This window comes from Rattus norvegicus, chromosome 9, assembly GCF_021556685.1.
Source record: "Rattus norvegicus strain SHRSP/BbbUtx chromosome 9, alternate assembly SHRSP_T2T, whole genome shotgun sequence".
Classification (NCBI taxonomy): domain Eukaryota; kingdom Metazoa; phylum Chordata; class Mammalia; order Rodentia; family Muridae; genus Rattus; species Rattus norvegicus.
In genome coordinates, this window is record NC_141542.1 from 42,656,505 (window position 1) to 42,680,237 (window position 23,733).

Here is a 23,733-nt window from a genome sequence, read left to right on the forward strand (position 1 = left end):
GAAAGCCTATTCCATCTCCAGATTCCTGGATACTGACACCTGTTCTTAAATATGCTCTCCTGAGCACTTCTTAGCAATTCTAAGATTTCCTTACTCTTGGTTACATGGCTTTTTGCATAATATCAGCTGAAGCGAAATCAGTAAGGAGATGTTCTTTTTCAAGTGAAATTGTTAAGGCGCCTCAAAGAAATACTTATTGGTAGAAGGTGATGATGACGAATACCCATCCCAAGTGGAAAATCAAGAAAACCCTAGAGCCTTTTCACCTTCTTTAGCCCTGTACCCGCTATTAGTGAGCTAGAGTCTCGTGCCACTGACCCTCTCTTGCTAAGAGAAGGCTGAAATCTGTCCACTTGCTGATATGAGACAGATCCAAAGTGAGTCTGTTATGCAGTGATTTAAGATATGTCACTCTTAGTGTCTCTGCAAGATACCACTCAGTCAGGAGCATGACATTGTACTTCATGACATTTGAACCAAGTCCTATGGACTCTATTAATTCACAACTTGAATAGGAGAATTTATGACCGAGAGAGAGAGAGCCATTGTATTGGTGTTTTAATTATGGACATACTTTACAGGGTTATATGTATATTAACCTAGCAGCTTATGAAAATAACTTAATTGATATAATAAAAGTCCAGTGCAACAGACCTAATAGGGTTCCTAATCATTTCAGTTTCCCTATGCTCTTATGTAATACTTATGTCATCAGTGGTCTTTCTATATTTCATCTATCTGTCTGTCTATCAACCACCTATCATTTCTCTTCCTTTGTTTCATCCATCCATCTATCCATCCATCCAATTATCTATCTATCTATCTATCTATCTATCTATCTATCTATCTATCTATCTATCTATCTATCTATCATCTATTTATCTATCACGTATCTATCATCTCTCTGTTTCATTCTCTGTTGCTTTCTTCCTTCTATGTATCTATCTACACATCTATGCAACTATCATCTATTTGTCTATCATCATCAGAATTCCTTTCTTTCTTTCTTTCTTTCTCTCTCTCTTTCTTTCTTTCTTTCTTTCTCTCTTTTCCTTTTTTTCGATTCACAGTCAATTTCTGTTCCCTGCTACAGCTTAAAAGAAAGAACATCTTTAAAGGAAGAAAGACTTAGAGTTATTAAGAGAGACATTTCTAGCTTCCAAGTTGTTGAATGAATCCTTCAAAAAACTGAAGGCTAATTATCTAATGGGTAGTCTGATTGAACAGTGATATAAATCTTTGTATTTAATTTATAAACTTCTTCCCTCCTTTATTTCTTCCTATCGATGAGTCAGAGTGATATGTATGAGAAGACATGTATTAACTTAGGATAATATTGACCCACAGGGAACATCAAAAAGTCTAGAGATTTGCTAGGCAGAGGAAGGGATGGTATTGAACGTATTAGCATACACAGTTCTGATTATGAAACAGTGAAATAACTATTCTAAAATGATTGTATCATTGAGGTTGAGACAGTTTCATATATGTATGTATGTGTGTGTATGTATATATGTATGTATGTATACTGATGGATAAATGGTAGATAGGTAAAGGCTTTTGGAAGTGTCAGTCTTAAATCTCCCTATTCATATATAAATACAATATTCAAAATTAATATAGAGGTGTGATGATAATAAAGAATTAGAATCTTAAATCTTATAGAGGAGGAGTATATTGAAGTTAACTTGAGTGCCATCACATATCTAAGATCACTGTAAGAGGAATTTCACTCTCCCGAGTTTAATAATCTTTACTACTTAAATATGAATGTTTTAGAGCAATATAGGATTGAAGCAACTGACATTAAAATTAAAGTAATAAAGTAATAAGTAATTGAAATTTAAAATTTCTGCCCACCAAACACTTTGTCAAAATTGTCACTCTAAGTGAACTTCTGTGATCTCTATTTTGCTAGGCGATTAAGTAAGTGAATTCAGCGTTTACCAGGACAACAGCAGCTGCAGGTCCAACGAAGGCATAGAGCAGTCCTCCTTCAAGAGACAGCCAGCAGCTAAAAATAGTATTAGATAAAACTAACAAAAATCAGTGATAAGCATCAGGCCACTGAATCGTGATACCAACAACATTGGCTAGGATTTAACCTTGCACTGTTGGCACATTTCAAAGGCTTAAACCCTAGAAGCTGTAGAAACACCTAGAGTTAGAGCATTTCATGAGTAAGAAACAGTACATATCTCTCACTGGAAAGAAACTTAACCACTTGTCTTTACCTTTAGAGGGTTAAAATATTTTAGACAAATTATTTCTATTTTGCAATATCTATGCTTGTTCTCATTGGAAAGAGGTTATCACCTAGCACACTCTGCTTTATCTCCTGACAGACTCTTAGAGTGAGTTTAGGGAGTCTTGGAAGTGGAAGTTATCTGCTTTCCTTGAGAGCCATTGAGATACTAGGAAAAACTGGTTTAAAAAAGACCAAGGCAGGAAATGGATAGCTCCTGTTTATGTCACCCCACCCCTTTAATTCCACTGTTTCCCTGACTACCAAGAACAGTCACTGGAAGAAGATTGTGAATTAAAATGAGTGCAGCTGCATTTGTTCCATAGACTAACTTCGCCAAGAGATGCAGGATTCTACCGATGGAGCTAGGGAACTCTTTTGGGTGAAAATGTTCGTCCTCTGAATCAAAAGGAAATAAAGAAGCCAGAGGGCGCAGCTTCAGGTGTCTGCAGACTGGAGCCTCGATGTCAATGGTTTCGGAAGGTGATGACAAAAGTGTGAGGGACTGGATCTTAGTGCTCCTGGACAGCCATGACATTACCTCATGCAACTATTTCCTGGTATTTTACTGTCTCAGTCCATGCAGACAGTGAGCTGCCTTCAAAAGTTGCAATATGAACAGGGACTCTTCTATGCGCCTCCTAACACTAATCTGCTCTACAATTATTGACAGGGTGGTTGCATAATGTAGGCATTTGTCAAAACTCATAGAAAACCAAATGTTTTAGAGCATAAACGTGCCTCTCTAAGTTATACCTTAAAGTTTTAATCTAGTACTTATATATACAGAAACACTAGTATACATAGTTACAAATATGTCTGTATTTATTCAAAGATCAATGCCAGACTCGGTATGCTTTTGACCTTTAAAAACTTAAAGGTGGGAACCAAAATATCTGTAATACCAACAAGGTGTTTTGCAAATACTTGATATACACCAACTTAGTCACCTTATTAGAAAAGGTAATAACTTACAGTAACCATGCTATAGTTAATAGCAGTCCTGAAATAAATGCTTGGCATAAGGCTGGACCCCCCAGTGAACGGGATTCTTGGGGGGAGGGTAGTAATGGGGGGAGGGTTGGGAGGGGAACACCCATATAGAATGGGAGGGGGAAGGGTTAGGGGGATGTTGGCATGGAAACTGGGAATAACATTTGAAATGTAAATAAGAAATACCCAATTTAATAAAGATGGAAAAAATGCTTGGCATTCTTTTCAGTGGTATTGACTGCATATAAAATCAAAAACTCCAAAGACAGGAACTTTTCCCTGCTCTAAGAGGGTGCCATGGGATGGGTAGGTGAAGGGATGTCCCTTTAGATACTCTTTATTAGCTGAGTGCAGCATATTGGCCTCATTATCAATAATTCCTAACTTATACCTGGAAACAATTACAGAATGCCCTGTTTTTAAGTTTGATAATAGTATTCATGCACTCTGAACTCATATCTTCATTATGAAAATGGGTTCATTAAACGATGAAAGTATAATGCTTTAAATTAGAAATATTAAATTGCCTCGTAGACTTTGCGAGCATCCTAGGCATAAGGTGGTCTATCATACCCCTCTCTAATTTCTTACATAGCCTAGGCAATTTCTAATATGGACTCTGGCTCCTGACCCATTGGACGGCAATTGGAATTGCAGTATGATATCACCATGAAACAGAAGCTGAAATAACAGATAACAATAACAGGCATCGGTGATATTTGAAAACCCTAAAAGGTAACAGGAAATACTACTGATCCCAACAAAGAGTATTTACAATTTGGTATATACTGTGCATATCGGTATATCTTTAAAGGAAAATATGCTGGTCTTAGGAAGAACTGGAAACAGACACGAGGATTCTGAAGAGAGCTGTGTTACTTTCTTAACTTTTGTGCATATAAGCCACCTTGCATCATTCCTTAAGCTTCTGTCAATTGTTAATGACTCAGTGACACAGGGAATAGCATCAACAGCTAAGCAAAGTAAAACCTGTTTGGTAGCTTCCTTAATTATCAACAGGGGTAACATTGTAGATGGACTTACTAGTGGTCCGTGCCATATCCTTTCGTCCGGGTGAAGCCTACGGACGTGGCCACTACTAAAGCTGGTAGCCCTGCAAGAAAAGCAAGATGACACTTCATGTGCAGAAACAGCCACCGTGGACACTTGCCCAGGACAAGCCTGGACAAACTCCAGGTGCTCAGATCACAGCAACTACTGTTGGAGGGGTCACCTCACAAGACATATATAACTTTTTATCAAGTGAGAAATGATGAGAGACAGGTGAAATTTATTTATTCGTTGAATCATTTGCAAGCCTTCCTAGTCCCACCTCACACAGCCCCTTCCCACCCCAGTCCCCTTCTCCTCTGAGAAGAGGGAGGTATCCCCTGGGTACCAGCCTACCCTAATACATCAAATCACTGCAGGACAGGTGGATTTATTTCTTTTTTTAAGTTAGTGAACTGCCCTGTTGTTGCTAGGTTACCACTCCATTTAACTTGGTTTTAAAGAGGAGTAATAACATAGATTTAGTACATCTTTTAAGCTTTTTCCCCCGTATGGGTTTGCACTGTTATAAAGGAAATTTATAATTATAAAACCAGAAAGGCAGGAAACTGGATACTCTGGTGGGATGGAGTGTGGTAGGAGTGGAACATTCAGGTGGTCACATCTTGATCAACACCAAGTTTAACTTATAACAAGACACCAAAACTTGATTTTATCACTTAACATTTTCTTTTCAATTTACTCATAACAACAAAAATGTAGGGATAGAGAACTCAATTACCTGAAAATCTACACAGATTCTGACCTTAAGACTTATTTCACCACGTACATAAACATATTTGACTATTCATCATCTCTAAGAGGGTCATGTTTGCATGTTCAATTGCCTCTCTTTCCTCTTATAATCTTCATGAGGAGGAGCCATGTTTTTAAATTAATACGGAGAACTATACATGTATAATATAAATTATACTTGTGATACTCTTTGTCTCCTCTCCCTCCTCATCCTATATGCTATTTGTTGATTGAAGGTTTTGGTTGAATGGATCTAAAAGAAATAACTATTCTTCCATTTTCACTGGCCCCAGGAAATCACTGACCTTTGAGGCATTGATACCATGAAGCAATTGGAAACTTTCCCCAATACCGATGGGCAGTGAATTAATTAATCCTCAGTTTGGTGGTAATTGTATGTTTCTACTTTTGAGGACCCCCTTAACTATATGTGAAGTTTAATTGCCTCACTAATGGCTCCCTTCTTCCCTGTGATGTGAGTAGCCTTATTCGTTAACAGTTTGGAGATTTCTTGGAATAGAACACTTAGAGGTTTCCTAGGGCTTTGCTACATGTCCAGCACATATCACGATCTGGGAGCCTGAACAATTCAAAGCATTTGCATTTTCAGAAAATACCAGCAGGAAACATATTGTCTTTCTAACTTTAGCTAACTCAGGTCTCAAGGTATTTTATCTGCTAGCTTGCTAACTAAAACACTTTCTAATTATTCCCTTATAAAGTTCCAAACGACCCCATGGATGTTCAGAAAATGACGTCTCATATATTTCCACTTCCTATCTCAACTCAGACACAAATAATCTGGGACCAGTCAGGTTTTACTATTCAATGACATTGTTGCTCAAAACCTATTAATATGCTTACCCCATCCAAGGCACAAGAAGCGTTTTCTTATAAGCCGGGTCCTGATTTTTCCTGTCACAGCCATGTACGACTGCCACGCCTCTGTCAAGACCCAACAGAATGAAGCCAGGAAGAAAAAATGCAAGAAGGCGGTGGTGGTCGTGCAGATGCTCTGTGGAGACAGAAGGAGGAAGTGCATACTCAACCTGGACCTAAGAGTCAGAGGACTGGTCTGCTCTCTTCTTTGTCTCCGGTCCTCACCCCTCCTTTGTTCTCAGATGAGAAGGGGATCTTACTATGTGGTCCATAGAGCCTTGAACTTGCCATCCTCCTGCCTCAGCCCCGGAGTTCTATGATTATAAGGATATGGCAATACTTTCTACTTGAAGTGGGTAAGTCCTGATTGTCTTTTATTTCACATAGAAATTACAGGGACATGAAACAGAAACTGTCTACAGGACCCAGAAACTTATCTCCTTTATACTTCATACAATCTGCGCAACACAGAAATACATGCCCCGGTTCCATATGAGTTTTCAGTGTCTTTAATGAGGAGAATGCCCACTATAAATTTAAACTCAAGGAAAATTAAAATCACTGCCTTAGTTGTTGTTTTTTAATAAAATTATGGAAATGATCCTTTCTCTAGTTTAAGTTGCAGACATCATGGATAATTGTTTTGGCTACATTCTTTATCTCTCTTCCTTAACCAAGAGTTTCTACTTTTTGATATGTCTGTGTTGATGCTAAGATTATACTGACAAGCTTGACAGTTTTATATAAAAAAAAAAACCGAAAAAAGCAAAACAAAACAACTTTGCTTTCAGTATGTGTATGATACCCAGGTTATAACAGCAAAATACAACATAAGGTTTGGCTCGCAGCCTAGAACAAAAGCAATGTGCATTGTAAAGCATTTAATAGTTGTGTCCAATGCTACCACATTGGCTATGCGTGTCTTAATCAGGTAATTTGGAAGAGTTCATTTTGAGTTGCCAGCAGTACACGGCTATGATTTCATAGATATTTTTTTTTCCTTCACGCAATCTAATCACCCTAAATGTGTGGAACATTAGCTGTGCCTGGTCTGCAAATGACCAGCAGCTTCATCTTATAGAGGCTGCTCCTTATTTCCCTGTTGGTATGACTTCTTCGTGTACATCTTGTTGCAATACAACTCCTCATAAACCAGAACCAGCAGCAGAATCAATTTCTTTCTTCGTCAGGCAGCCTTGTTCCCAGAAATTGAAAATAGACAAACAAAGACGTTAGGTTGCTAATTAGAGATTAGCAGGCTTGAAGGCATTGGAGTTGGTCTCCTCCCTCATAATCACTGAAGGGTAAAACCAGAGTCTGGAAATGCAGGATTCTAGCACAAAACAGAAGATGACAATCTGACTCATATTTCTAGTCCAGGGAGGAGGTCTGATGTCTTGAGTTGCCTAGTTGATAACGGGTTCCAAGTAGTTCCGATCATATAAGATAGAGATAAGATAATCTGTAGCTGATAAATTTTCTGATAAAGAACAAAGACAAACTATTGGCTCCTCTTAAGAGTCAATACAAATGGGCCAGTAATCACTGGACAGGAAAGCACCCCTCAGGAAAGTTGTCTGTTCCTGAGATTTTAAGCATAGTGTAAAATGAACACTGGTGTTATTGTTTTGTTTTGTTATTTGCCAAGTCTTAATAGTATAACTTCTACACAACAACTTTCATGAATAGTAATTTTCAAGTGACTGCCATGTTTTTTTTTCCCCATGAGTGTTATCTGTTTCCCAGGCATCATTACTCTGACGTGTGAGGCTTAGGACTCGTTAATTGCTTTTCCCTTACACTCCACACTTTACAGCAGCAACTCCTAAGGGTCAAGTATTCTGAGTCTCTTCAGTAGCAGGGCTTTCCCCACTGATAAAGATCAAACTCCAGTTATCTCAGGGATATATTTTGATGTCTTTTCAGTCATTTCAACCACCTGACCCAGCACAATGACTTCAGGCCATAAGGCCCCTTCTTTGCGCCGTTCAGTCTACTCTCGACTCCCATGATACTCGTGTTCTCATAGATACAATTTCAAATTGAAGACTCACTAACCGGCACCTCAAGTTCATCATCAAAATTTGTTTAACCTGCTTCGCCACAGGCTGTTGAACTATCACAGCTGCTGTGTGCTATTATATTGCAAAAGAAAACAAATGTAATTTAGTAAACTGAACACTGTTTGTGCTGCTAAGTTTTGTGGTGTAGCCTTTAGCTCCAATTCTTAGGAACCTTAAAAAAATTTGTTTTCCTGAAGGCAACTGATGAAAATGAACTACTTCTCACAAACCAGAAGCTAAAAGCAGTCCTAGAGAAACATTGAAAGTAGATGAGAGCAGAGTGGAGGTAGATACCACAGTTCTGAGCTCAGTGTTTAGAGCAAGGTCAATACAGAAAAGAGAAAAATATGACACTATGTAAATGTCACAGAAGATACCTAGATCTGTTCCATAAGACTTCTCCAACAAACGAATAAAGAAAATGAAATAAAAGACAGCATCTGTACTGACTGGTTTTGTGTGTCAACTTGACACAAGCTGGAGTTATCACAGAGAAAGGAGCCTCAGTTGAGGAAATGCCTCCATGAGATCCAGCTGTAAGGCATTTTCTCAATTAGTGATCAGCCCATTGTGGGTGGTGCCATCCCTGGGCTGGTGGTCTTGGGTTCTATAAGAGAGCAAGCTGAGCAAGCCAGGGGAAGCAAGCCAGTAAGTAACATCCCTCCATGGCCTCTGCATCAGTCCTGCTTCTTGACCTGCTTGAGTTCCACTCCTGACTTCCTTTGGTGATGAACAGCAATGTGGAAGTGTAAGCTGAATAAACCCTTTGCCCCCAACCTGCTTCTTGGTCGTGAGGGTTGTGAAGGAACAGAAACCCTGATTAAGACAGCATCTAAAGAAGAAATATTGTGGAAGAATTCTTCAGAACTCAATCCAATCTTGGCCACAGGGTAGATCAGGCAGGAAACCTGCCCAGAGAGACACACAGTCTTCTTGTGTCTTGTGAAATTTGTTAACATATTGAATAAAAATAAAATTTAAAAATGGTCAAAATTAAAAGAATGATTACTTCCAGAGAAATAAGAATCAGAGTGATATTAAAATTTTTGTGAACCAGCCAGGATCCAAGAAGGCAGTGGGGAGAAAATATCCTTATTCTAATGAAAGAGAACTTTGAGGTTAGAATTCTACACCCCAGCCAAACTATTATCCAAGTGACAGGCAGAAGTATATTTTTAGAATTGAAAGGGACTTTGAAGTTTATTACTTTAAGGTTCTCTCTGAAAGAATTTCTAGACAATATAAAAACACCAATAAGAATTTCAAGTGTACAGAATGGAAGAAATGAGAGATGTGGCAAATAAAAGCAATAAAACATATTGAATCTAAATAAAATTTCATTTAATATATTTCATATCATCTTAAAAATGTAGCCACATAGAAAATCAAACCAAAACCAGTGAGGGTCAAAACACCAGAGACAGGAGGGCTATAAGGAAACAGAGGAGAGTAAAAACATGCTAAGCCTCTGTTTTCCCCTTCTGGTATATCAGAGAGACCAAGTTACATATGACAGATATATTCGAAGGTTTACAATAATCTAACTGAATAAAGGTAATCATTATAAAGTAGAAACAACATATTTATAAGGTAGCAAAGGAAAAGTAAAAATAAGAGACATCAATAAATTCAATTAAGAAGAGAGCAAACAAGCAGAAATTATGATAAATAGGAAAATGTTTCTGAAAATATCAGAAATCACAATAGCTTTAAACTCACAGGCAAATGTCTAAAACAAACAAAAATTCCGTTCATACTTGATTTTTAAAATCGATTTGTGCAATGGTTTTGTGCAAAAATTCCCCAAATCCATTGGCACAGGAAGATGCAGACTGAAGAGATCAGAAGAGCTATATTAAGCAAATGCTAATATCAGATATCAGATGTGACAGTGATCCTATCAGAGAAACCATTAAGGGAGATGAAGGTCCATCTAAGTAGCAAGCCACCAAGAAGCTTCACAAGCAGCACAGCTTCAGAAACCAGTAACGACTGGTCCCAATACAATAGAGGCTTCCAGAAGAAACACCTATTATACTAAACAACTGGGGGTACCAGTTGTCAGTCACAGACCAGGGCAGGGTACAGCAAGGGCAGGTCCCTGTGGATCCTTAACATCAGTGGGTCCTCACTATCTCCACTCTTCTGGTTATTGTCATCGTGGTGTGGACTCATTTCCTCTGTTATTGATGAAGTACAGATAGTCTGTGTTACTATCTCCATACTCCCAATACCTCTGTCTGAAGCATCTTCCTAACCAAAACAGGGCCTTCCATTTTCCTTACACAATGCAATCGAGTAGGCAGAGTTTCTCTCCTGAGTTCACAGACTGCATGTATCATTTACTGAAATTTCTGGGCTGCCTTTTCCCTAGCTGAAAATTAAGGATTTAAAAAAAAAAGTCTACCCCTTAAAATGGCCATAACAGTGAAACGACATTCTACAAGCAGGGTATGGTGGTGGATACTTTTAATCCCAGTGCTTGGGAGGCAGAGGCAGACTGATTTCTGAGTTTGAGGCCAGTCTGGTCTGCAGAGCAAGTCCCAGGGCAGTAAGGACTACACACACACACACACACACACACACACACACACACACACACACACACACACTGTCTCAAAACAAACAGTAAACAAACACCCCAGCATCACACCTGTAGAAAACGCGATACATAGCAACTATTCTTTCGGAGGGAAAAGGTGAATTTTTAATTATTATATCACGAAATGTGGTAAAGCTTAGTACATTTTACAAATGTATACTTATTGACATCAAGCTGACAGATTGTAAATGAATTCACCTCCATAACTACAAACACATCAGAATGTATAAAATTACCTGTTAGCCAGTCATTATCGTTCTTCTAAGAATAGCTACTACTCTGATTTTTATCAACAGAAGTGGTAATTCTGCGTAATTATACATTGCTCAACGTTACGCTCTCCAGCTAGTACAGCAGTATAACATTTTAGCCTAGAAATAATTGTGTTGAAATACCTCTCTTTAGCCAACCAAAGTGCCCCTTTATTACATTTCCTCTTTGTTTCCAATTGTGGTCAATTTTTCTGAAAGTTTAAGCTACACGTCGAGTTCCTTACGACTTGGTCTTATCTGTTCTTGATGTCTAGAAGTCTCCTTGAACTCTTCCTCTACAGAAATTCTGATTTCCAAAGCTTCTAAATGAAGTTTTAAAAAAACATTCAACTTTCACATTCTACTTAAAACGACAAGTTTTAAAAATATGGTCGTCAAATGCTTCTGTGTCCTGAAAATTCTAAAATACTATAAATTGTCTAATTAAAGGAGACAGGTGATTCATCTGCTCTTGAGTTAGTTTTGATAACTGTGTTTGTATTTCAATGTATTAAGGTATGATTTTATTACAATATTTTCTTACAACTTAAACCATTTCATTTCTACTACTGCTTACTTATGCTTTCTCTTATATTTTATTCATTTATTCATTTATTGAAAGCAGACCTCACTTAACTAGTTTTTATCTTTTGAGTACCAGAAGCACAGGGCCAGATAGCTTTTTATTTATTAATTTATTAGAGAAGTTTATTTTACCAATGTTTTTCAAACTATAATTATTTAATTTTAGTTTTATCTTGAAAAAATATTATACAGTTCCAGGGGTCAGTTTTTTAGCAGGAAATGTAATTTTTATTGCTTTTTATTTGGCAAGGTTTTCAAGAATCTAATACAAATGCAGACTATCATACTCTCCCCATTCCAAACACTCAAAAACTTGTTTATAAAAAAATTAAGCAATGCTATACATGTAGCTTATAAATATTTTAAAAATAAAAATGAGCCTTTAAAATAGAGACACAAAAATGTAAAAGTTCCATGAAGACTCTCCTTGTAGAGAAGTTTAATTTTGCTAAATATGAAAGAAAAAACAGAATATAGAGATAAAGTGTTTCAATACAATATTTGAAACTCTAAAAAGTGGCAGCGTCTATAGACTGCACCTACAGGACATATTGTATTTATTATATAACATTTAAACATATGGATCAAACTGTTTAGGAATGTATCTGGTTTCATGGAGTTTACCACATGAATCAAGTTATTTAGATATTAATCTGGTGTCATTGATAAACCTACTATTTTCTTGTTGTTGTTGTTGTTTTTACAAAAACAAAATGATGTCTATCTTGAGATTCACACAGGTGGGAGACGGGCATTATAATCTTGTAGCACAGGCAGTCACTTATAGACTTGAGGAGACACCATTACTAATCCTCACAATGAGTTTGCAGGTAGTGGATTTACATGTTTTAGAAGAATATATATATTCAATAAATGCTAATGGTTACTTCACATCAGGAGCTTAGCCAACCATAGGGACTGAGATTTCACTGGTAAAACAAACAGGTTTGAAGATATTTGACTTCTTATTAAAGGATGAGTGGAAACCTCTCAGACCCCTATTCCATTTTAAACACTGGCTTTTCTAGCAGCAATGAGATGGAAATGCCTTACACAGGGGGCAGTGGGGCTCTGTGAAATGAAATAACTAAAGCTTAGAAGTGAAGAGTGACATCATCCCTTTCCTACCATGCATTGCCCTCTACACCAAAGATCTTGGCTAGGCTAATGTGGACACAGCCACATCATTGCTTTGGAAGTTACTCCAAAATGGTTTTATATAGAGTGACTACAACTATATCCATGTAGAAGTGACTATCTTCAAGTCATCGTAACTAAAACAGACACATGTACCATTTCTAGGTGTCTTTTTGTTTCTGTAGATGCCACTAACATTGTCCACTGAGGTCACTGGGATAGAGCACCTAATCGTAATGACACAATTCATTAAAGAGGGTATGAACAAAAGGCCTACCATTTTGGAAAATTAGATGTAAACTATTATTGAATGAAGACTCCAAATAGAAAAGGCATAATAGTGTCATGTTATCCAGTTTCTCTTATTCTATAATTGCTGTAACATGAACATAATGACCATAATATTATTTATAGGTATTTGACAATATCGCTCCTTGACTAGTCTCTCCTTGATTAGGCTGTGCCTTGTATTTCCTCTTTGCAGTAATGGGGAACATTAACAGAAGAGATTTTATGAGTTCTATTTCTTTCTTGTAAATTCTGGGCTCACCATTAAGCAGAAGTTGTTGAGGGCAAAGGCAGTAGGTTCTTGAGTTCATCTAGGCTACCTTGTGGAATTTGTCTAAAAGCAAAACAAAAAGTGAACAATAGCCCAGAGGTATAAGGAGGAACCTTTATAATCTTTCCCACCAAGTTTTTTTGTGAAATTTGGAGGACATTATTTTCTGTGTAATCAAGATCTCTGCCAGAAGATAAGCTCTAAGTGTACAAAATTGCAAATATAGTTAATAATAACACAAAAAAATGGGTGAATGAAGTGAAGAATGAATGTTAATTATAAGCATCTTGAATACCTTCCTTGCTAGTTCTTGTGATTTCATATTTAAAAAAGGCAATGCTACTTAAAAAAAATTCCACATAGGTGTGAACAGAGATAAAAACTTGTTCCATAAATGTCAAAAATAAGTTTCTCAAGGAAAAAAAACATGCTAATAATTTGAAGACCTTGGAAAGATTATCACACAAAACAGAAAAAAAATCTCATTTTTTGAAATATGTCTTTGGGGAGTCCAGACATTTGTGTACCAAACACATCAGGTGCCACGTTATATCCCATTGTTTCTAGATTTGGAAAAAATATCAGTTTTATTTAAGATGAAATGGAGGTTACTTTCTAAATAAGACCACACCAAAAGTTAACTAGAGATTTAAAATCTTCAAAATGTCTTATAAGCCCTAAGACACGTCTAGGGATTGATGTACCCTGAATTCTGTGTCTGTAGAGGAAATCATTTGTCAGTGGGTTCATACGCTTGCTCAGGTAACTCCCTTGGAGCTTGTAAACATTATGCGTGATCACTTGCAACCAGGGACATTAATGATGCAAATAAAAGTCGTTTTCTCATGAGCAGAACAAGAATGATAGCAACAGACACGCCAGACTAGATGCCAAAAAGCCATGAGCCCTCAACCGTACACAAGGAAGAAGGAAAGTCTACACGGAGTGATAGATAGGCAACGGAACAAAGGTGGGAGCGGGACAGGTTCGCCTCCCCAGGGGAATGTCACACCAGCCGGTTATCCAGTGCCAAGTGGTCAGCCCTGAAAACACACCCACAAGTTACAATCAGATACATATATGCTGTGCATGTAATAACAATTAAAATTAAGCAAAGAGATCAAGGATTCTAAGGAGAGCAGGGAGGGGTCTATGGGAAAGTTTGGAGAAGAAAAGAAATTTGGTCTCAAAAATAAACGGGGTGGGGGGAGTTGCTTCCTGAACCAAATACTATAGCTCTGCTAAAGGACTCTAGCAATAAAGTGACTCCTAGTGATATTCTGGTGTACTCGTAAATCAGTGCCTCACTCAGCTGCCATCTTGCAGCGGATGGGAATTAACACAGAGATCCACATCGGGACAATACGCAGAGAGCGAAGAGAATTTGGAGCACTCAGTGCTAACTGGAATGTCTTCATTAAATCCTTCCTTTCAGAGCGCAGGGATCTATCATAAGAGGAGGCTGAAATACCTACTTCTCAGAGGAAGCAGTCTCTCTCACACACACTAAGACAGACACAGGGATGAATTCACTGTGACTATGGCAGCACACTCAGGCCTCCATGGGTTCAAGCCAGAAAGGGTCCAGGTACTGAGAGAGGAAGTGAACCTGAGATCCCACCTCTGACAAAGAAGCTATTTGCAATCAATACCTGCTTGTGAAGGAAAGTTAGTTTTCTCCGATGGCGTCTCTCTGGGTATATTACCTGCACATAAGGCAGATTCCACGCCCAGTGGTAATAAGCCAATCCAAAGTAAAACCAGTGGTATTTTTGTAGACTTTGTTTGTGTTCTTTTTGTCTTATTGGTCTTCTGCCCCCCCCCTCTCTCCCCCTCCCTTCTCTGTCTCTCTGTGTCTCTGTCTCTGTCTCTGTCTCTGTCTCTCTCTCTCCCCCTCCCTTCTCTGTCTCTCTGTGTCTCTGTCTCTGTCTCTGTCTCTCTCTCTCTCTCTCTCTCTCTCTCTGTGTATGCATGCACATGCACTCATCTTGTTTGTTTGTTTTTTTTTTTTAAGTGAGAGAAAGAAAGGACATCGAGTTGGGTAGGTGGGACCTGGGAACAGTCAGTGGAGGGCAAATGCATGATCAAAATATATTATATACATTTACCACCCCCCCAAAAAATGTTGCTTTCTGGCCAATGAGATGGTGCAGGGTAAAGTCTCTTCCTAATGAGAGTAAGAACCTGAGTTCGATTCCTGTAACCCACAAGGTAGAAGAAGAGACCTCACTTCATAGATTGCTGTCTAACCCTCACATGTGTGCCCCAGCACACCCACAACAAACAAATGCTTTCAACTGTAGTGCAAATAGCAAACAAGGTGATGGTGCCGTTGCTGGAATATCCAGGCTTTGAACATGTTTCTTAGATGAAAAGGAGAAGAATATTGGTCCGTCAAGAAGACATTTATAATGTTTAGGATGTTTTTCTCAAGGGTCCTGCTGGAATACAGAATGGAACTCTGGTTTGGTTTTCTGTTTGTTTGTTTGTTTTGGGGAGAAATGAAGAAATATCCTCCTGTTTTAGTATCAAACTAACATTTTCTAACCTTGGCAGAACACTGTTATCCCTGGGGACCTTTAAATATATGAATGCCTGAGTGTCATTGCCCAGTCTTTAGGCTGCTGTCATCTGAATGGCATTCAACCTGAGCAACAGAACTTCTAAGAGCTCCCCAGGTGATCCTAGTGGCTATCCAGGGTTCAGAATCAGCAGTTCAGTCACAAACTGGTTCTGGGCAACAGAAGCTACCAAGTGTCTGATCTTCCACTAGGTATCCATTGTCTCACAGTCTCCTCCATTTATCTGTACAATGGGAATGAAAACATGGACTTCAGATAGCAACTCTAATTATCACCACAAGCTCTTAAGTGGTTGACAGAATCTCAATAATATTAATAAAAGGCATCGTGCATATTCTCAGTTCTCTTATATACCTTGACTAGATTCAATTCTTTTTTTTTATTGGATATTTTATTTATTTACAGTTCAAATGTTATCCCCTTTCCTGGTTTCCCCTCTAGAAACCCCCTATCCTATTCTCCCTCCTTCTGCTTCTATGAGGGTGCTCCCCCAACCACCCACTCACTCCTGCCTCCCCACCCCAGCATTCCCTTACACTGGGGCATCAAGCCTTTCCAGGACCAAGGGCCTCTCTTCCCACTGATGTCCCACAAGGCCATCCTCTGCTATATCTGCAGCTGGAGCCATGGGTTTCTCCATGTGTATTCTTTCTTTGTTGGTTTATCCCTGGGAGTTCTGGGGGTCTGGTTGATCGATACTGTTGTTCTTCCTATGGGGTTGCAAATCCCTTCAGCTCCTTCAGTCCTTTCTCTAACTCCTTCATTGGGGACCCCATGCTCAGTCAAGTGGTTGGCTGTGAGCATCCGCTTCTGTGTTTGTCAGACTCTGGCAGAGCCTCAATTCTTAAAGGTACTCTAGAAAGTAATAGAAATGAGGCATTTTGTTTTGACTTCACACTTTCATTTAGAATGCCATTTGAATGGACAGACTTGCTTACAGAACCTGCTATCAAAGTTTAAGTGAATGAGTGATATTCAGAGGAATTTCAGAACAATGAAAACTATGGAAAAGAAGCCAAATTATAGTAATCTTGTCCTTGGCGGTATGCAGGAACGGAAGCAGGCTTTCCGCTGACTCTGCTTTGGCAGTCTCAAAACACGTGGGAGGAAATTCCTGTTGCTAGCCAGCCAACCAACTGCACATGCAGTCTGGAATCTTGAGCGTGGGGATTAGTGGAGAGAAACTGTCCAAAGAAACTATTGAACTCTAAGATTGGTTCCTTCTGTTTGTGACTATTGTCTGCATTCCTACTCACCTACATCTGAGCTCCCCAAACTCAGATACTTCAAGCCCATCCTGTCTGAAAAGGAACTCCTTGCCCTCCCTCTTGATTCAGTTCCTCCTCCTGTAATTGGTAGCAATGGAAGGTCCTTATTGTCACCAACAAGATGGCATCCTTGTAATATGTCCACATTTAATCAATTATCAGTTCCTATTCCAGTACTTAATCCATCAAATCCATGTCTCTCCATTTTCACAACCCTAACTGAGGCTATCTCTCAGTCTCCCCAGGAAAACCAATGAAACAGAAAGATCTGTGCCAAGAACCTCCCTCTTCTTCCCCAACACCCCCCAACCGTGGTTCAGTCTCTATCTGCAGAGCCAATGTGGAAGCTTCTAAATCAGTAATGTCTTGGTGGAATCCCTTGAATCCTGCTCTTGACATATTCATGGAACAATGGCCATAGAATATTTCTGGCATACATTAAGCACTTAGTCAGATTTTCATAATTAATGGGAGGGTAGTTGGGCATGGGATTTCTAGAGTAAAACAATATTGAGTGTGTTTAAGTATTAAGTGAAGAATTAGAGAGAAGCTTCTAAATCAGGAAAGAGGAGCAGTAGCAACAAGTTCTGTGATAATCTAGCAGCATAGAAATAGAATCCAGTGCACAGAAGGAGAGTTTGGGACAGATAAAAGGGCTGGGTGTGGATGCAGATGGATTAGCATCCTTTGTGGATGAACAGTGAGATAACCTCAATTTGTGACAGCTTGTACTTTTGTTCTTCAAGTAGGACTAAAGTCAGATGTGAAAGCTGAGGGTGAGAAATCAGAGGTTTGAACTCAGCTGAAGAGATTGGAAATTCATTTGCAAAGGATTGGAGAGAGGAGGAGGAGAGAAGGGGTTGAGAGAGAAAGTGACAGAGAAATAGGAAAAACAGAGAGAGGGGGAAAGGGGAGAGAAACAGAGGGGGGAGAGGGAGAAAGATGGGGGAGAAGAGGGGGGATGGAAGTCCAAGGAAGCTTTGTGAAGCTCAGTGAACCTTTGTTCTAGCTCCTTACCATTGGATAAATAACTGATAGCATAAAAACGCAGGATTTAGTCCTCTCTGCACAGGTAGAGAAATGTCAATGTGTTCTCCTGTTTGCCAGTTTCCTTCCTTGTTTATTTATTCATTTTTGTTTTTGAGGCAGGGCCTCACTATGCAACCTAGGCTGTCCTGGAATTTACAATGTAGACCAGGCTGGTCTCAAACTGACAGAGATCTGCCTGCTTCTGCCTTTGGGGTGAGGGAATTAAAGGCCTATGCCACCGTGCCTGGGCTGCCTTTTCCCCCTTTCAGTGAGCCATCCCAGTGCACAACTATATTTTACTCTCTTGTTGACTTCAAAAGGACCTCCAAAGATAAAAGCCAGCTCTCTGATGCCCTCCACACAATCATCAAAAACAAATACACATTTTAGCCCACTGCTAGGGAAATGCTGAACTCAGCTGCAGAAAATCTCTTGATCTGATGTGATACTTAAGTGGTATCTCAAGCTGTTTGTTCTCTTTTAATAAATAATTATGTCTCTGAGTTTGTTGCCCTACTAGGCTGGGTTCTTACTTTCCCAGCACATGGGGAAAATGGCTATGATCAGTGTTGGGAATAAAGGCAAGTACCACTATGCCCATATGGCAGCATTGCTTTGGAAAGTAAGTGCTATAGACATTTTCGCAAAGACTGGGAAGGAATAGTTCATGCCAGAAAACCCTAGGTATTTTTAGTATGTCTTAAGAAGTTTTTGTTGTTGAGAGATTCAGGATGAAGGTATTTCTTGCATACCCAATCCCAGAAAAATCTTAGGTTAAATAGGTTATAAGCAATTTACCTCAGAATATAAATGCATAAAATGTATGTAAGTATAAAGACACCTATCAGCAATTATAACGCTTGTCTGTTCAGCTCAGATAGGAGATGTCAGGAGAATGAACACACTTGTAATTTTGAGTTTATATTATTGGAGGTAGGTTACACCAAATAGGTTGTTCACATTACCCATTTTTTTCTAGAAGAAATACCAAAATTTTATCACTACAACACACTTCTTGATCCAGAGCCTAAGGGGATTAGTAAATCGTTGATGGAAAACAAGAAACGAGCCCAGCGTCATTTTATGATATTTTTCAAAACATAAGAAGTGAATAGGTTTCCATCCAGTAGCCTCTCGTTTCTTAAGGGATGGTCACAGCTGGGCCACATTTGTAACTTGAAACAAAGCTCTCTTATTAAGCCCCTTTGGCCCTGGAATGACGTGGCTATGCATTAAGCCATCTCCTCTGATCACTTTCTAAATGGATTTGAAGCCAGAGCAGGAAGAAGTGTCAATAAGAAAAAGAGAGGCCAAACACAAAAGAACATTTGGTCAAAAATAGATTTTAGAAAATATTTTTAAGTATAGCCTTTTATTTTTATATCGCAGCTTTAAATTATACTGTTTAAAGCTGTGGGGATGAGTTGAGAAACTCCCTCCATTTTTACTCTCAAGCATAAAAGTAGCGCAGAGAGAAGAAAGCTCTCTGAGCCCTGGTTGAAGGGAAGAGGGTGGAGAGGGGTGGAGAGAGAGGGGAAATGTGTTCCCGGTCTTCTCTGGAGAGCTGTAATTTCATTCTCTTCATTTCAAGTGGGTGAAAACTGTTCCTCTCACCCCCACCTCCAACCTTGTCTGATTCTATTCTTTTCCATATGTTTCTGCCTTCAGAAGAGGGGCGTGGTCAGAGCCGGCTCTAGAGCAGGGGAGACAGAAGAAAGAGGAACTATCCTCCTACCTTGGCCACAGGGTTTCAATTCCTGGATCCCCCAGGAAAGAGAACCTTGCTACAGTGTCTACCTATCCCAAAGAAGCCAAGATTATGTAAATAAGTGAAGCCATTCAAAGCAAGCTAATGCTACATAAAAAATGTGTGCCCCCTTCTCTATCTTACCCCCATTCAATCTCAGTGCACTGAGTGTATACTTCTATGAGAAATTAAATTATGATCCACATTTGGCTCTCAATTACAACCCCTTGTTCATGAATGAAACACTTTACTTTCAGAGAAAGATACATTTCCCCAGGTTCCTTGGGCAATGTTCCATGCCTAACTACAGCAAATCCCAACTGTATCTAACAATCCCCCAATTTTGCTTTCCCTTCTCACAAAGATCAGACTATTTTCTTTTATGTCATCCCATTTTGGAAATTCTTGTTTTTATTATTGTTTCACTGATTACGGCTTCTAAGGAGAAAGGATGCTTCTTTCCTTTTTATGTCCGATGGTGTATCTGGCACATGGGTAATATCCAGGAAATCAATTCTGCAGCCATCAGTGACTTCAAAGAGGGTTCTGGTCTGAATAGATGTGTTACTACCTACTGGTGATTGAGAAGTGTTCTCTAATCTCTGTTGGAGAGAGGACTGCTTTCCCCCAGTATTTGCTCTCTCTTTGTTCTCATGATAGAATCTTAAAAGCAAATGGGTCCCTGAAATGAAAACTGAATTTTCCATCCTTTATTTAGGTTAAGGTCATAGGATTAGAGTTCTGATATGGAAGATAAACAGGGGAGTACTGGAGAATGCACAACCCATCAATCTCTTTCCATTTTCCACGGTGTTGTCAGATAGGATGTCTACATGATGGCTGGAACTGGAGTAGTCCTGGATTCAGAATATAAGTCAGACGCAATTCATTCATTCCTGATCACCATAGAGCTTACCCATGCTCTATGTGAGAGAAAAACAAATTGGCTATTTTTTTTAAAAATGCTATCCCTGTCCTAGTTTTCCTATAACTTGAGATGAAATCTAAATGTTATACTTGGCACCAATAAATGCAAGGCAAACATTGATTATCTTGTCCTGAGTTCATAAAATACTGCCTATGATGCTCGAGTAAATGTAAACTGTGAGTCAACTAAAAATAGTGGAATCATTTGTGACACTCGCAAATTAAGACAAATATTGATACTACAGTTAATAAACTCAGAGCCATGCCTTCATCATTTCTACAAAATTTCCCTCTGGTCCCGCAACCAATTAATGATATTTGTGAAGTAGATTTGCATGATAGTTTAATACATGAAATCTCGTTTGATCCTTATGTTGGATAGGAAAGTAGTCTAATTGCTGTGACTAATTTTATGGCTGAATAAAAAAGTTTGACTAAAACCAAGTAACTTTTTAAGTCACAGCCCAGCATCAGAGCCAGGACTGAGACTCATGGCTGTTTTGTCTCATGTTTTGTCTCAGGTCTCCCTCGCTCTCCTGTTCAAGTGTGGTCACCGTGGGTATCTGTAAGCTGGGCACTACCTTATTATCTAATACTATTTGATGAGGGCAGATCCCAGACATCTAAAGCTTCATACTAATAAAGATTTCTATCCTGATCTGTCCTGTCTCCCTGAAATATGCATTTCAAAGTACATGTATGGATCTGAAAAAAAATATATATACTTTGTGAGGTAGCCTAGACCCAGAACGACAAAGACCTCATGGTGTCCCGGCTCCAAATCCTTAGATTTGAATACATCATCTAAAGGAAATGGCAGAAGCAGAAGTAGAAAAGAACTATGGGAAAAAAAGAGCAGGAAGGGACTCTAGGCATAGGGTAAGTAGGATGCAGGAAATAAGGATTAAACAGGTTCTAGGGAGGGAAAGCAATACAGGAGACGACAAAAATCACGTAGGATCATGGGAAAACACTATTTTATAAGCATAATTAAATATATAGTATATGTGTGTTTATATACATGTATTTATGTAATTTTTTTCTTTTCTTTTTCTCGGAGCTGGGGACTGAACCCAGGGCCTTGCGCTTGCTAGGCAACCGCTCTACCACTGAGCTAAATCCCCAACCCTATTTATGTAATTTAAATGGAATTACACCACACTGGGTGAGCCACAGGCTATCTCAAGATCAAGCCAGGGAAAATGATTTCCTAGTTATCCGATAGAGGAGTTCAAGAGGTGCAGAAAACAGTATAGGCTACTGCCATTTCCTGTCTTTATCCCCCAGTACATGAATGGAATACCTTACTGCTGAATACACCACACACCTAAGACAAAGGACTTGGAGGAATTGAGCTGGTACTGACCTCGAAGCCTCTTTCCTGAGGATTTTTCTCAGAGTATTGAAAGTTGCTATGCAGGGTGCCAAGGGAGAAAAGTAACCAGTAGTCCTTTTATTTCCTCTCTCTCTTTTTTTAATTGGGTATTTCTTATTTACATTTCAAATGTTATTCCCTTTCCCAGTTTCCTATCCATAATCCCCTAGCCCCTCCCAGTCCCCTTCTGTAAGGGTGTTCCCCTCCCCATTCACCCCCACTTATCGCCTCCCCCCTTCCCCAACAATCCCCTACACTGGGGGGTCCAACCTTGGCAGGACCAAGGGCTTCTCCTTCCATTGGTGCCCCAACAAGGCCATCCTCTGCTACTTATGCAGTTGGAGCCATGGGTCTGTCCATGTATAGTCTTTGGGTAGTGGTTTAATCCCTGGGAGCTCTGGTTGGTTGGCATTGTTGTTCATATGGGTTTGCAAGCCCCTTCAGCTCTTTCAATCCTTTCTCTAATTCCTCCGACAGGAATCCCATTCGGTGGTTTGCTGTTAACATTTACCTCTGTATTGGACATGCCTTGGATGTGTCTCTCAGGAGAGATCTATATCTGGTCCCTTTCAGCATGCACTTCTTAGCTTCATTCATCTTATCTAGTTTTGGTGGCTGTATATATATATATATGGGACACATGTAGGGCAGGCTCTGAATGGCTGTTCCTTCAGTCTCTGTTCTAAACTTTGCCTCCCTATCCCTTCCTATGTGCATTTTTGTTCCCCTTTTTAAGAAGGAGTGAAGCATCCACATTAAGAAGAAGGTAACCAGTAGTCTTAGCTGAAAAGCTGATGAACCACAGTAATGACCGGTCTGGAACAATAACCCTAGTTGGTAAAATAGTTCACCTATTTCTTGGGGATGAACCAATAGCTGTTTACTCGGGCTTAAGGCCCCTCAATAGGATGAGACTTTGGCCCGATACTGTAAACCTGGTAACTACTCATGTTTGGAGAGGTCATAGATCCTAGAGGACCGTAATATTGACATTTCCTTAAACCACTATTGCTTCTAACTGTATTGTAAATAACTATGCTTATATCCATAGATAAGTGTAGCTACCATTTCTTGTCAACAAAGCATCTTTCTGAAGCATATGAAGGCTACTACGAGGAAGCCCAGCTGGTACATCTACAGTGCAGTCCCTATACCTAAGACAACAACAACAATAACAATAACAGAACAAGAAACAAATAGACGACCACCCCCCAAAAAAACATTGCAGAAGAGGTAGCAGAAATTTTGTAAAAGCCAGAGGACCAGGATGCCTCCCATGAGATGACAATGCCTTTCAGACATAACAGGGATGCTACGCCTACGAAATCTGAATGATATGGCTCCCCTACACAAAACCTCAAAAATGACTACCCGAGCTGACAGGCCAGGGGGGACAGAGCCTTACCGCAAGGCCTCACCACAGATAAAGAACCGCAGGTAGTTAATGGCAGCTGAGAGGAGAGGTGATTAATTTTTCGCAGAATCAATTCCACCGATAGGTTATTCAACCCCAATTGGGAAGCCCTAGACACACATACACAGGAGCAACACCGAGTGGGTTCAGCAATGTGTTTGTGTGCATTTGTGTCTTTGGGAAACAAGTACTAAAAAGGTTAGGGATCTTGGAGGGAGTTGGAAGGAGAGAGAGATAGAGAGAGATAGAGAGAGATAGAGATAGAGATAGA

At 39.4% G+C, this 23,733-nt stretch overlaps 1 protein-coding gene across 5 annotated transcripts in view; it reads right to left on the reverse strand.

The window, feature by feature from the left end:
• Nucleotides 1–23,733, reverse strand: part of Adgrb3 (adhesion G protein-coupled receptor B3) — a 726,584-nt gene that overhangs the window by 56,489 nt on the left and 646,362 nt on the right. For all 5 annotated transcript variants that reach the window (NM_001106898.1, XM_087565138.1, XM_087565136.1 and 2 more), the window contains 3 exon segments: nucleotides 1,948–2,014; nucleotides 4,283–4,352; nucleotides 5,909–6,059. In NM_001106898.1, the coding sequence (NP_001100368.1) occupies nucleotides 1,948–2,014; nucleotides 4,283–4,352; nucleotides 5,909–6,059 (288 nt within the window).